Source organism: Halichoeres trimaculatus, unplaced genomic scaffold, assembly GCF_033239565.1.
Source record: "Halichoeres trimaculatus isolate MK-OKI-2021-1 unplaced genomic scaffold, fHalTri1.1 fHalTri1_scaffold_8, whole genome shotgun sequence".
Lineage (NCBI taxonomy): Eukaryota > Metazoa > Chordata > Actinopteri > Labriformes > Labridae > Halichoeres > Halichoeres trimaculatus.
The window spans coordinates 7854524-7868480 of NW_027437186.1; the positions used below are offsets into that span (position 1 = coordinate 7854524).

The 13957-nt window shown below is 39.7% G+C and overlaps 3 protein-coding genes across 3 annotated transcripts; 2 read left to right on the forward strand and 1 right to left on the reverse strand.

Annotated features, from left to right (window-relative positions):
* The first annotated feature begins 57 nt into the window (after positions 1-57).
* Positions 58-3788, forward strand: dennd10 (DENN domain containing 10). Its single transcript, XM_074676217.1, has 10 exons — positions 58-226; positions 311-365; positions 616-812; positions 916-995; positions 1080-1228; positions 1633-1744; positions 2947-3047; positions 3172-3279; positions 3361-3455; positions 3534-3788. The coding sequence occupies exons 2-10, from the start codon at positions 320-322 to the stop codon at positions 3699-3701; spliced, it is 1056 nt and encodes a 351-aa protein (XP_074532318.1). The 5' UTR covers positions 58-226; positions 311-319; the 3' UTR covers positions 3702-3788.
* Positions 3789-4329: 541 nt separating this feature from the next.
* Positions 4330-8986, reverse strand: sfxn4 (sideroflexin 4). The gene is made up of 14 exons (XM_074676218.1): positions 8785-8986; positions 8622-8687; positions 8484-8540; positions 8352-8378; positions 8138-8192; positions 7799-7824; positions 7558-7611; positions 7396-7458; positions 7228-7296; positions 6542-6632; positions 6259-6374; positions 6101-6186; positions 5903-6020; positions 4330-5823 (listed from the first exon to the last, which is right to left on the reverse strand). The coding sequence occupies exons 1-14, from the start codon at positions 8821-8823 to the stop codon at positions 5746-5748; spliced, it is 945 nt and encodes a 314-aa protein (XP_074532319.1). The 5' UTR covers positions 8824-8986; the 3' UTR covers positions 4330-5745.
* A 761-nt stretch (positions 8987-9747) lies between these two features.
* prdx3 (peroxiredoxin 3) lies at positions 9748-13187 on the forward strand. The gene is made up of 7 exons (XM_074676422.1): positions 9748-9855; positions 11337-11430; positions 11543-11684; positions 11776-11911; positions 12106-12209; positions 12727-12892; positions 13035-13187. Exons 1-7 carry the CDS (start codon positions 9820-9822, stop codon positions 13083-13085), a joined length of 729 nt encoding a protein of 242 aa, XP_074532523.1. The 5' UTR covers positions 9748-9819; the 3' UTR covers positions 13086-13187.
* The last annotated feature ends 770 nt before the right edge of the window (positions 13188-13957 follow it).

A 13957-nucleotide genomic window follows, 5' to 3' on the forward strand; every position in this document is an offset into this window, starting at 1 on the left:
TCACTGATGTTAACGTATCGCCAGCTCTGATTGGTTCCCTTGCCCTGTCTCCTCCCGCGAAATCGATCTATACCGGAAGAGGAACGAGATTTCGCCCAGTGAAGAAGGAAAGTCTGTTGACAGCAGAAATCCCACCCAGGCCAGCGGTATTAATAACATTAATCACTGATTTATTAACCCTGTCAGGCATCGCGTTCTGATTTCAGACGAAGAAGGAGCATTCAAGGTACTTTTTAGCGTCGTTAGTGTCCACAGAGGATGTCAGGTACTTTCTCCTCCCATATTTACTTGAGGTTGTGAACTCTTTCAGGTATGGAATATGGCAGCAACTGAACCTCACCTTATGCTGAGCGTTGGATTAATTGGTAAGATCTGTTTCCATCTGTTGTCTGTAGTTTTTCATGGGATGTTTGCACGCTAATGAGAATCACATGATCCCAGTGTGACCCAGAAGTGTCTCATCAGCAGGGCTTCTGTCTTTTATCGGTTTATTGGTTGGTGCATCCATTAACAAAAGCACCCATAGGTTAAGGATCTTGCCTAAACTGTTAATCATACAGACACTCCATCTGGTAGAGGTTCATGTCTGATGTGCATTGTACTTCTTTGCCACAGAGAAAGATGTGAATGGAGACACACTGTGGGTGTGGTGTTACCCCTCTGTGGGCTCAGACCTGAGACAAGTCCTGCTCAGGAAGTGCTGTCTCACACATGATGGCCGTGATTTCCACACCTTTGTGTTCGGTCAGTTCAGGCGGATCTGGTACTACATCACCACAGTGGAGGTACAAGAACCCACTGCACTGAGCAAGGTGAGGGCTCCACAGACTCCTGTTCTTTATGAGGAATACTGAGAGTGCAGCATGTCCATGTTTATAGTTTTTGCATTAATTTCGTTCCTTTCCCCACTTCAAGGTCACTCATTTTTCAGTAGTTGTTACAGCGAAAGACTTCAACCCTGAGAAGTATGCTGCTCTCAGTAGAGTCCTCTGCAGGTACACATCACAGATACAGACATACTGTGTGAGGGGCTCTCCTTTAAATATTGTTTATCTAAGTGGTTTGTGTTTGTTTTCCAGGATGTACATCAAAAATGGGAGTCCTGTGAAAATGATGGAGGCTTACGTCACTGTTCTTACCAAAGGCATCTGTCAGAGTGATGAAAACGGCTCATTTCTAATAAAGGACTATGATGTCCGGAAAGCGTATTTAGCCGGTTCAGTCAAAGGTGAGAGACCGGCTCAAATCTTCATGTTATATATAAGCCCTGTGTATATTTTAAAGTAAATAGTTGCATTATTTCCATCTTAAGTGTGATTTTTCATTGTTAGTATTAATTTGTTATTATGCAACAATTAGCTTTAATCTAAAATAATCCGCTGTTTGTGCTGACATTAAAATAAGATCAAACCCTGAAAAAAACAGGCCCTGCAGGAGGCTTGATGTAGAATTAAACGGGTTGTCCTGTATCTCAAAGCAGTTTTTCATAGGTCATGTAAGTGTTGTTATCCCAACATTTTGGATTTCCATTGAGAGCTGCAAAGCAACAGAGAGGATATACTTCACAGCTCTTTAAGGCAGATCTGAAACACATTTTGTGTGTATTTACTTTCATGTTCTGCTCTTCCTCAGATGTGGTGTCTCAGTTCGGTATGGAGACCATCATTCTTTATACTGCACTCATGCTGAAGAAGAGGATCGTAGTTCATCACCCTCGAATTGAAGCGTTGTTGGAGTTTACAAGGTGCTCTTTACATTCACAGGGAACCCAAAGTGATGCTTTATTTTCCCCCATTTATTCAGAAACTGAAAAATATGGTTTATAGAACTATTTTTACTCACTGCTTTACTTAAAGAGGGGGTAGTGTGTTATTCTAGGCTTCAAACTGTCCTGGTACCCCCTAGTAGCTTTACATGAAGCTAAAAAAAAACCTTTTGAATGAACACGCGGATATATTTAGGCCTCCCTCGTTTTGCCTGGTGCATTTTGGTCTTAATACTGAGATAAATAACCCTTCCTGTCTAATTATAAAACACCCAACTTTAAGGACTCACCACAGCCACACCCCCACACTTATGAAGAGATGCTAAGAGCTTTTCATCCTTTGAGTTGCTCCTAGCTGTAGAACTCATTTCAAGTGGACTGCACATTTCTCTTTGAAGATGAATCTTTTTGAAGGACGTCTGGAAACGGCCCAAATATGTGTTTGGGTCACATTTTCAAAAATATTCCACTCTTTGTTGACCTTTCAAAATGATGCCAGTAGACTATTTTTTCAGTCTCAGGAAACTGCATATGTGTGATAAATGTCATTTAAAGTTTTTTTTTTAATTCTTACTCAAATCTTTACTGAAGTGAGAAAGTGTCTTATAGAGGGGGTATTCTGCATTCCTATGAGTTAAACATGGATTAAAAGTAACAATGCTGGATTTTCAGCCTCAATGTGCATATTTTCAAACCTCTACATATTGGTATATATGTTGTACAAATCCCTGAATCTGTCGGTAAACTGTTCATAAAACTTGTTTTAAAAAAAGCACAAGATCTTCATTAGACTTGCTGAACTGATGAGGTCATCACATTTGGATCTCCTTGTGCATGACAGGTTGGAGGGGTGGGCCTCAAACACTAAGGTCTGCCCATGGCTTTGCCCTAGACAAGCCTCCAGAGGACTGACCAATCAGAGTGAAGTGGGGAGCCTTTAAGAGACAGGAGCTAGAACATAGTGTTTAAGACAGAGGCTCAAAATAAAGTTTTTCCAAAACACCAGCAAGAGAAAAATTGTGATTTTTTTAAAGCTGTAAATCATATAAAGCCACGATGAAGGTACCAGAGAGGTGGAACAAAGTCCAAAAAAAAGCACTATACCCCCTCTTTAAACTTCTTATTAAATTAATGTGTAGGCTAATATCATCTGTGAGTAACTCCCGTTTTGTTTCCCGTAGAGTCCTCCCCTGTTTGACATGGCACAGGAAAGACTGGTCCGTCCTGCACCCATATGTGCATCTGACTGATACTGAACTTGAGGATCTGAAGAAATGCCCTGGTGAGGCTGCCTTCTGCTTTATGCACTGTAATTAACAGTAATCCTCCACCATCTGCACTGTGATCTCGTGGTGGGGAGTGTAATATTTATTATTTATGCACCAACATGTTTGCGCTCCCTTCAGGATATGTAGCAGGATTTGTTGATCCAGAAGTGAGCAACAGAACGGACTTGTTTGATGTGTATGTGAACCTCCCTGATAGCGTCATCACGGTGTCCCAGAGCGCCAAAGGTGCAGTATGTTCAAAGAGAGAAGCGTATGTTTGATGCTGTTGAGGTTAGACCAGCACTGATGTTCATTATCCCGCCACAGAGGCCATGGCTATGGGGAAGCTACACAAGGACATCGGTCACCTCATCCTTCAGTCTGCAGAGGATGCTGAGAGGTCAGACAGTCAGGTCATTAAGGTAAGGAGGTCTGTACTCATCTCTTTACAGCCAACACTCCTCAGACTCCTGTAATGACATCCCATCTTTCATCCACAGGATATTTCTGTCAAGACTAAAGAGATCCTTGCCAATTTGGTGGCTCTGGCAGACGAATGTGGAGACTCAAAGATAACACTGGAGGGTTTAAAGCAGCGTCACTTCCCTCCTGCGACGGAGAACTTCCTCTTCCATTTGGCAGCGGCTGAGCAGCTCTTGCGGATCTAAACCGTGTTTGAGACAGAAACACTGCAGGAAGACATTCTTCCCTCAGTGTGGACTCAACTTTTGTGTCATTTAGGGAGGTTGTTGTTTTTTTAAACACTCAGGATGATCGTTAGTGTACAGAGGGTCCTTTCTCATAATAACCTTCATGTGATGTAGGGAAGTGTTGTTTACATCAGGCACTAACACACAACAAAACATACATCATACAAGAGCCAAGGTTCATTTATGGAGCCAGAGGATGTGTTTGGTAATACTTCATGTTTTGCAGATGATTCCCATGCAGTGACCAAAATTTATATTTCTATAGACTAAAACCAGATTTGTGAGTTTTAAAGGTTTTCAGTAGGAGCCAACAAAACCAAGTCGGAACAGAGAAAACACTGTATGAATGACAAACACAGTCAGTAATGGGTCATTCATGAGTTTTGCTGATAAAATGATAACACCTGTGCCATCCCGTAACATCAGCCGGTCCCCAGCTTAGACAGACACAAGTAAGCAGGTATATGCTAAATGGATACTATAAATAGATATTATAAATAGATTAATATAATATCAGGTTCCCCGGGCAGAAATATTTAGCGTAGTCCGACGACATTGTCATATCACTACTGCATGTTTGTAAAAAGTTATGGCTGTGCAACTAAGGTACGGTGGATTATAGTGGTCCACACTAACTTTTTAGAGTGAAACTGAAGTTATAACCAAATATGTCACTTAGGACTCCATATGAAAAGTATAAGAGAGTTTAAATTATGGATAACAGAAACAAATTTTATTTTTAAAGCAAAACTGCTGTAAAATATCTAAAATTTAACTAGTCTACTTAGCAATCCTAAAATACAAAATCATTATTACTATGATATTTATAGAGCAGTTCTCTGTCTGGACGTAGTTCTCTGGATTATTGATCACCACCAGTGTCTCAGACTCAGCGGTCTGTGTGCTCATTTCTGATTGTAGTGAGTTTTGGATTTATCGACACAAGCGCATGTGTTGATAAATGACAGCTTGTAAATGTTCATGGATAATGCATATATCAAAATCCAGTCTCATGAACACGCTGCATTTCCCTATGAAGACCTCTGTCCACTTACCCATGTCTTCCACCCACTCACTGATTTCACACACAGCTGGGCGTGGGTTAACGTCCACCAAAGTGATTTCTGTGAGCTAAAACTTGTGGCTTTTGTAGCTTGACAAACTTTTGTACTTTGCAGTACTTCTGTTGCTAAAACAGTGCACCCAGTTGTGACTGTTTACAGACAGGAAAGCCTTTATAAGAGAGTCAGTGGAAACTTAAGATATGTTTGATAACTTGGATGTTTTTAACATTTCTAACAATGTCTCTTAATTTTGTTAATAAGTGTTACGTTCAATTAATCTGCAAGCAAATGTTCTAATGAAGCTTCCTCAAAAGCTGTTTTATGAAAGGTGATCAGATCATCATCAGTCTCCACATGATGAAGATTTGGTGCTTCTTAATTTCCTTATTGTGTCTTGGAAAGATTTTTTTTTAATCAATGATGATGCATTGCTGTTTTAAAGTTTAGCACCTTTTCAACACATTAACAAAATATTTGTGTCTCAGTATTTCAGATAAGACACCAAGTGCAATACATAGAGATGCTTGTGTTTCTAAAAGGTCTAAATGTTTTTGTTTTTTTTGTAATTTACATGAGATTTCTTAAATACAAATATAACAACTATTCAAACACAACAAAATTAAAGAGCTGTTTTTACTCATTTTAATGTTCAGAAATGTCAAGAGAAGTGGAAGAGATGCTGCTTTCAGCCAAAACCACCTGTGACTATCTGTCTCTCATTGTGTAGGCCGGCTCTTCCCTCCTGTCTGATGAGACATGGACCCTATTAGAACTATTAAGGTGTGCTAGCACCAAGACACTGGCAGCAGATCCTTCAGGTCCTGGTAGTTGAGAGGTGGAGCCTCCATGGATCAGAGTTGGTTCATCCCACAGATGTTGGATTAGTTTGAGATCTGAGGACCTTTAGTTAAACCTGGTCTACTTTGGGGTTCAGTTTTTCAGAGTCCCCTGTGGTAGAACAACTGTCCATCCTCTGCTGCAGCCTTCAGCTCCTCTTCAACATGTTCCTTCTTTATCTGTGTAACAGAGGTTCAGATCAGCCGAGCTCATCACAGGAGGATCATGGGAGAAACAGGAGGGTGTTGTTAAACTTACCGTTCCCAGCTGTGGAAAGAGACTAAACGAAGTGGGAATCATCAGGCCAAAAACAATTGCAACAGTCATGTGACGGAGAGGAGCCACTAAAAGAGACGACTTCTGAAAAAATCTTGTTCTTAAAGAAGGAAAAATAAAACATTCAGTAATGGTGTTGCTTTGCTCAGAAAACCAGCTCTTCATTTTAAAGTGACTCACCTGTTTAAAAGCAAAACCAGGAGGTTAGGAACAGCTGCAGAGGTACCAAACAAAGCTGCTCTGGACAAAGCCGTCTCCTTCACAGCCTGAGTAAAAACAACAAACACTTAGCACTCAGACTTCCAGTGAGAGATGTTTTGTGCTTTTTCCCCCCTTACCTTTTGCCCTGCTGCTTTTGAGAGACCGACAGGATTTCCATTAGAATCAAACACCTTGATCCCAGTTTCTGTCTCCTCATTTCTGATGGTGAATACACTGAAAGCGCCCAGAGCAGCTGCAGAGTCACACAAAACGTCAGTTTAAAAAAAGACAAACATGTTATTGTCAACACACTTTCAAATCAACAGATAATTCTGAAGGGAAACCTTTGTAGACTCACAGATGTGATATAAAAATTACAGACATAGTAGCCTTCATATATCAGTGTTTCAGTTAGCTTACCTGAGAGTGGGATTGGTAGTATTGACCTGAAAAGTGTGAGGAGTGATGTACTTCTTATACCAAGTCGGTTTGTGAAAATTTGAGGAAGAGCCTGAAACAATGATGAAGAAAATTGGAAAAACAATCAAATGGCAGCTTTTTCTTAATCTTTATAAAAGGGGGTACCATTCATTCTCCGAATGCTAAACATAGATATGAAAAAAATGCTGGATGTTCATAGTAAACGTACAGATTTTTAAATCTTTATATATTCATGTGTTGTAGAAATCCCTAAATCTGTCAGTGAAAACACCAAAAAGCTCTAAAAATAGCACGAGATCTTCACAACACTTGCTGAAATGATTAGGTCATTATATAAGGATCTCCAAACTGGCTCATAACATCTCGGGGAGGTCTGCCCACAGCTCTGTCCCCTTACAGACCTCCAGAGAGCTGGCCAATCAGAACAAAGGGGGTCTGTGGAGCGAGGAGTCTTAAAGAGACAGCAGCTGAAACAAAGCTGTTTTCTAAAACACCAGTGACAGAGAAATGCAATTTTCTTTTATGTAAATTATGTAAAGCCCCTATGGTGGTACCAGAGAGACTTATGAGCCAAATAAGGTAAAACATCCCCTCTTTAAATATTTCTTTAAATCTTATACCAGTGTTGCTAACTTAGCACAGTTGGTTGCTCAGATTATACATACCCCTGCACATGTTGTATAGGAAACTGTTCCAGCGACTAACAGAAGCTGCTTCGGGGAAATCTTCTTACTCTGTTATTAGGAGACAGACACAGTTAAATAATGCAGAAAGGGGAGGCAGATGGATCATGAAGGAGTTAAAAAAAACAGAAACAGTTTTAGAAATCTCACCTTCTCTGCTGAAGAATTCCTGTTTGTGAAGTTAAACCCAGCAAAGTAAGTCTGCTTCATCAACTGAAATAATACATTTTTCATCATTCATTTCATTCATTCATTTCATTGCTTCTTACAGTGAAGTGAAGTTTTTTCAACTCAATGTCTGTGTTGCATTACCTGCCAATAAAGAGCTTGCTTGACACTGGTGTGTGGCAAAAAGCTGGCAACCACCTAAAAACAGATTCCTTTTAAGAAATTCATTTCACAACAATACCAAACAGCACCAAAGAGTCAATGGGTATTTATAAGTATATATTTTTTATTTTTATTTTTAATAATAATAATAATAATAATAATAATAATAATAATAATAATAATAGAAGTATTTTATTATCATTATTATTTAAAACTGACTCACCAGAGGTGTTGACATAAGCATTAATGCTAGAAAGAATGACAACACAGAGAGCATAAGCATGTGTTCAGAAAATAAATGTACTATTGACATCTGTCATGGCACAGAATACCATGTCTTATTTTCAATGGTCTGAGTTTAGATTATTTGAAGTGTGTTTCATGCTAGAATTTAATCTAAACCCATCTTTCTTCATGACATATGACCATTTAAAGTCATCTGGAATGAAAAGCTACCCAAAAATAATTTTCTTTTGTGCTTTTGACTGTTTTTAACACACGCTTTTACTGCATGATATAAATGAACAATGTCCAAGTTTACAAGTTTAATGTTGTTTTGTACCTGGAGGTCGGAACACTATTGGGAGGGCATCTCCAGAGTCAGCATGGACAGCAGACTGTAAACACAAACATTTAGCAACTTTTACCTTTCAATAAGAACAGACACCACAGCCTGGCAGTCATGACACATGGTTAATGATGAAGCAGGGAAATATGAGTCATTTCTGATCATTTCGTTCATGTTAGTTGTAGTGTTGTGTTTCTAGCAGTCTTACAAGTGAGAGGTTTGGTGCATTTCCACCCTAGAGGGGGAAACAGGTAAAAAGAGATTACTGTCTGTGGTTGGCTCAAAGAGCTCTGTGGCTAAACTGACTGAATGACCTGTTAATGATTGTTTGTAATCTCACCCCTTCTTTTGAAATTTCTCCATTTCCAAGAATATTGTGGGCCTTCTGTATTTCCTCCTGCGGACAGAATTATCAATCTGTTTAACACAGCATGTTTCATTTCTATCATCCTGTATGGGATACTGCATTGGCACTTACATCTGTAGAAAGCAGAGAGGATGGATCAAGAAGATCAAACCAAATCCTAAGTCGACTGAAAAAAGACTTTAAAGAGAAAAAAATATTGTCATTTACTAAATTCAGAGTCATGAGATAGTAATGTGCTGCCGTGCTGCATGTTTTGCATGCACTTTGCAGTTACCTGTCCCTGGTTTTTCCAGTATAACAGATTAGGATCCATTAGACCGACGGGCGTTAACGTCTCATAAATAACAATAAAACACAGACAACAAAGCTACAACATCACGTTTAAACAGACTGATGCATTAGTGCTTGTAAGGTCAAATCCCATTTACAATCTGTAAACTGCTTCCGCCTTCAACCATGTGTTCAGATGTGGGCGGGGCTATGGTGCATTCAAGGACACTAAAAATATCAGAGAAATTTGCTAAGTAAAGTAAGGGAAGTGTTCACAGTTGTCGGAAATATAGTTAATGATAGTTTAATGATCATAATCTTCACAGAAGAAAGCTGTGTGTTCGAGGTGTGCTTTTAAAAAAACACCTAAAATTATTTGTCCAATTATCTAAAATGCTTTCAAAGCAACAACATTAACATCTGGGCTCAGTGTAACTTTTGACTTGAAAGAAAGAAAGAAAGAAAGAAAGAAAGAAAGAAAGAAAGAAAGAAAGAAAGAAAGAAAGAAAGAAAGAAAGAAAGAAAGAATCGCTGTTAAATTTTTGCTTTCGTTATTCCGGCCTTTTATAAAATAGAAATGATTTTAGTACACCCTAAAGGATGTTTAAGTTTTTCTTTCTGTACTTTATGGCTTTTATATTTATGCAGTCCTGTACTATTATGTACTTGTGAATACTTAAACATTTATTTATAACTTAACTTATTAAAAAAAAAATCATTACCATAATCCCGTCTATGGGATTGGATTGGAGTTATCCTGTTTCCTACATTGGTTATAAAGCTTTGAAGTTCTCTTTTATAACAAGCCTTCAACGTCTGACTGAAGCGTGTCAATGGAATAATAAACTCTTCCTTATGACTACACGGTTTAATTTGAACAGACTTTATTTTTTATTATTTCGTAGAAAAATCAAAATATTATGAAAGTTTAAATATTGCGTATATTATTATTTTGTTGATGAACGTTGAGCACGTTGGTTGGTGACGTTATGACCTCCTCCTCCTCCTCCCACCCTCTTCTGACAGACGGTAATCCAAAATGGCAGCCACCATCGGAAGACTTCTCAGGACCTCTGTAAGTATAACTTCTTATTCAACAGCCTCAAACTCGAGCCCATAACCTTTCCGTCTTACATTTTCTGGATAACCAAATACTCGTTGAGATTTCTGGTGCAGTTGAACCGGTCTCCTCTGCTGTGGAGGGCTGGCATCTTCTGTGTCGCACATTGTAAAACAGGAGCTACTGACAGCGTGCTGACAAACCTCTGGTTCACGGCCTCTGTTCAGGACAACACTGTCAAAAAGATAAATTAAGAAATATACTATTTTATTGTTTTTGCCAAGTTAAGTATATGCTGATCTTCGAGCGTTTCACAAGTCGAAATAGGATAATTTCCGTTATTATTTACTGACAAACATAATCAATACAGGAGTCATGTGTTACATGTGTTGCACCCCGTTTGCACCTGTGCATTGTTCTTTTTACAACATGTCTGAGAGCCAAGGTCAAGGTATGTCTCTCTCCAAAGGCAAAGGAAAACAGCAGGCTTTTAGCTAGAATCCAATCCAATCCAAATATAGACAAAATATACAAGCGCATTTAATAGACTAGAATATAATGGAGTGGTTTATTTATTTCAGGAGTTTAATTCAAAAAGTGAAACTTGTATATTGTCAGTACACACAGAGTTAAATATTTTAAGCAATATTTTTAAATTGTGATTATGGCTTACAGTCAATGAAAACCCAAAGCCACAATCTCATAAAATTAAGATTTTTCATACAAGTGTTGTACATCTGAAAAGAAAAAAATGTTCATTTATTTGCAGTCAATTCTAGGTTGGGGCTTTTTTTGTATGGATTACTACATCACTGCAGTGTGACATGGAGATCAGCCTGTAGCTCTGCTGAAGTGTTATGTTATGGAAGCCCAGCAAGCATTGATTGCAGCCTTCAGCTTGTATGTGTTACTGGGTCTGGTGTCTCTCATCTTGCTCTTTACGTACCTCTTAGATTCTGTCTGGGGTTCAGGTCTGGAAAGTTTGTTGGTCAATCAAGCACAGTAATACCATGGTCTTTTGGTAATTTAGGTGTTCTGGGTAGATTCTGGACTTCAGAAAACACTTTGGACCAATAGCAGCAAATGACATGTCCCCCAAACCATCGGTTTCCACCGTCTGTGGAAACTTTACTCTGGACTTCAAGACACTTGGATTCTCAGCTCTCACCTCTATCTTCATGCTCTTTTGAATCAAACCATTAAAATGAATGAACTTTCCCAATATATTCAACTTTAGTTTGATGTATCTGCATATATGCAAACAGCATGCAAACAGAGAAAGAAATAAGTCTAGGTCTATAATGAAGAGAATCTGGAGAAACATCTGGAAATGTGGGACAAGGCTGAAAACAAAACCTGGATGCATGTGATCTTCAGGCCCTGCACATATATTTTAGTCATGTTTGGGGGGGATGAAATATGTTAGCTAAGCTTTAATAATTATGTTTGTGATCAGATAGAAATGATCTTTATTTTCTCTCTTTGTGTTTTTTTAGGCAGCAGCTGCAGCCCAAAGGTTTACACTCACAGCTGCCTGCCAACATGGAAAGCTCATCAGTCCTGCAGTTCAGAGGGCCTGCTTCTCTACAGGTATTTTCAAACACAGAGTTCAAAGAAATGAAAATACAGTCGGATAATATGATGGTATCAAAACACAGGTAATCTGCATAAATAACCTCTTGTTATGACTGATCTGTTTCAGACTCATCAAAATGGGCCGCTGCTGTCACTCAGCCTGCTCCAGATTTTAAGGCCACAGCAGTCCAAAACGGGGAGTTCAGGGACATGAGCCTTGCTGATTTCAAGGGGAAATACCTGGTCCTCTTCTTCTACCCCCTGGATTTGTGAGTATTTGTGATTCACTAAAAGTTTTGCAGTGAAACTCATGACCTGTGAAATAAACATCATATATTCATGGCATCTGTCATTTCACAGCACCTTCGTGTGTCCGACAGAAATCATCTCGTTCAGTGACAAAGCCAGCGAGTTCCACGATGTGAACTGTGAGGTGGTGGGAGTCTCTGTCGACTCTCACTTCACCCACCTGGCGTGGATCAACACTCCACGCAAGGTACTTTTTGTCTTTCCTCTTAATGTTTACATGCTGACATTAAGTGAACCATTTGTTAACATCTTCTTTTTACTTAAAGCTTTCTCTTTCTCCTGGCTGTGTTTCATTAATCTAAACTTAACTGAACTAAAAACTCAAAGAAACAGCTCTTGTGTCAGAGTTCATGTCATTAGAGATGTTTTCTGTTTTGTTAGACTGGAGGTTTGGGCCACATTCACATCCCCCTACTGTCCGACCTCACCAAGCAGATTTCCAGAGACTACGGAGTGCTGCTGGAGGGTCCAGGCATTGCTCTGAGGTTGGATGAACTTTGTTACCCAGTTTGTGTCTGCTTCTAGGTCTGTTTTTCTCATCTCTGCACAGTTTAAAAAATATTTTAACAATTTTGTGAAATAAAACTGAGAGGATTTGTAATTTACTGACAGTTATTGCTTTAACCTGCTTTGCTGCTGCTGTACTGATCGCAGAGCCATCACGACTCCTCTCAGAGACCTTTAGAAATTATTGGTAATTTTCCTGAAACAATGCTGCTGCAGAGCTGTTCAATACTTTGAAGGCTTTCAGTTAAATTCATTTTGCCACAAGGTCTGTGTGTAATATTGATTTTCCTCTTCTCAGACAGCATTAGCAGAACCTGCACATTTACACTCTGCCATCCACAGTGTTTGTGCTGAAACATTAAGATATAAAGCTGTCTGCAGGGTTTGTTTCTGCGTGGCTGATCACTCTTGTTGCCTGTACGACCGTTATTATCTGTCAGGAAAACCAAGCAGTTGACTGTTGCTCGTGTCTGTTATGTTATCTCCATCCTCCAGGGGCCTGTTCATCATTGATCCAAACGGTGTGGTGAAGCATATGAGTGTGAATGACCTGCCTGTGGGCCGCTGCGTGGAAGAGACTCTGCGTTTAGTAAAAGCGTTCCAGTTTGTAGAGACCCATGGTGAAGTGTGTCCAGCCAGCTGGACCCCCGAGTCCCCCACGGTGAGTTCCTTCAAACCTGAAGTAACTGTTCTTCTCCTTTACTAACGTCCCTTAGTTTTATATTAGTGTACACAAAATCTAAACAGTAAACTTGGGTTTTCTGGAGGACAGAGGCAGTTAAAAATTGATTCTTATTTTTCAGATCAAACCAACCCCAGAAGGTTCAAAGGAGTACTTTGAAAAAGTGAACTGAGAGGACAAAGTTCACACTGCTGAACGGTACACAGAGCTCAAAGTTAAAGTTGTATTTACTCGTCTGTAGCAGAATACACTAATAAATCTATTCTTTTTAGGAGACAGTTTTGTTTGGATTTATGTGCTGTTTGGTGTTCTGACTTTTTATTTAACAACATACATCAACTGTGTGGTAAACTGTCTGAATGTAGTAAAATACACTCACCTGCCACTTCATTAGGTACCCCTGTTTTTCTGCACATGAAAATATCTAATCAGCCTGTAGGAGCCATAATGCAGTGTATATGTGTCACGTGGTGTTTGTGGTTACTATGGTAACTATCGGAAGTTTGGATCACGGGACACAGGTGGTGAATGCCGGGTACATTTAGAGGCATGCTTACCTGCAGTCAGATGGAGAGAGGGGAGCGGGGTAGCCGTAATTTTTGTTGACCGCAATGTTTTGCCCTTTTTGGATTGTTTGCTACTGACTGTGCCTGGATTCATTCAGTGTGTGTGTGAGTGAGTGCAAATCACTGCTTCATTAAAGCCACCTAAACTGGATTCCGTGCCTCGGTGTGTCTCTGTGGGCAAGGCGGCAGCATGTCAGACAAAGACAGGACCCTTCACTTTCCTCTCAAGCGACAAAACAGGTTCAGGAGTTGCTACGCAGCCAATCACATGTCTGCGACTTAATGCATGGAGACATGGTGAAGACAACCTGCTGAAGTGCCACCTGAGCATGGTTTAAAGTCCACAGCCTACCTGAGTATTGTTGCTGACCATGTCCATCCCTTTATGAGCACAGTGTGCCCATCTTCTGATGGCTACTTCCAGCAGGATAATGCTCCATGTTATAAAGCTGGAATCATCTCAGACTGGTTTCTTCAA

Excerpts from the sequence above, each read along its gene's own strand:
- prdx3 (XM_074676422.1), top strand. The coding sequence starts at position 9,820 with ATGGCAGCCACCATCGGAAGACTTCTCAGGACCTCT. Across the intron at positions 9,856-11,336 it reads GAAGACTTCTCAGGACCTCT|GCAGCAGCTGCAGCCCAAAG; the intron begins GTAAGTATAACT and ends GTGTTTTTTTAG. Across the intron at positions 12,893-13,034 it reads GGACCCCCGAGTCCCCCACG|ATCAAACCAACCCCAGAAGG; the intron begins GTGAGTTCCTTC and ends CTTATTTTTCAG.
- sfxn4 (XM_074676218.1), bottom strand. The coding sequence starts at position 8,823 with ATGGATCCTAATCTGTTATACTGGAAAAACCAGGGACAG. Across the intron at positions 7,297-7,395 it reads GGAATTCTTCAGCAGAGAAG|AGTAAGAAGATTTCCCCGAA; the intron begins GTGAGATTTCTA and ends TCCTAATAACAG. Across the intron at positions 6,021-6,100 it reads CTGGTTTTGCTTTTAAACAG|AACAAGATTTTTTCAGAAGT; the intron begins GTGAGTCACTTT and ends TCCTTCTTTAAG.
- dennd10 (XM_074676217.1), top strand. The coding sequence starts at position 320 with ATGGCAGCAACTGAACCTCACCTTATGCTGAGCGTTGGATTAATTG. Across the intron at positions 1,745-2,946 it reads GCGTTGTTGGAGTTTACAAG|AGTCCTCCCCTGTTTGACAT; the intron begins GTGCTCTTTACA and ends TGTTTCCCGTAG. Across the intron at positions 3,456-3,533 it reads CAGACAGTCAGGTCATTAAG|GATATTTCTGTCAAGACTAA; the intron begins GTAAGGAGGTCT and ends TTTCATCCACAG.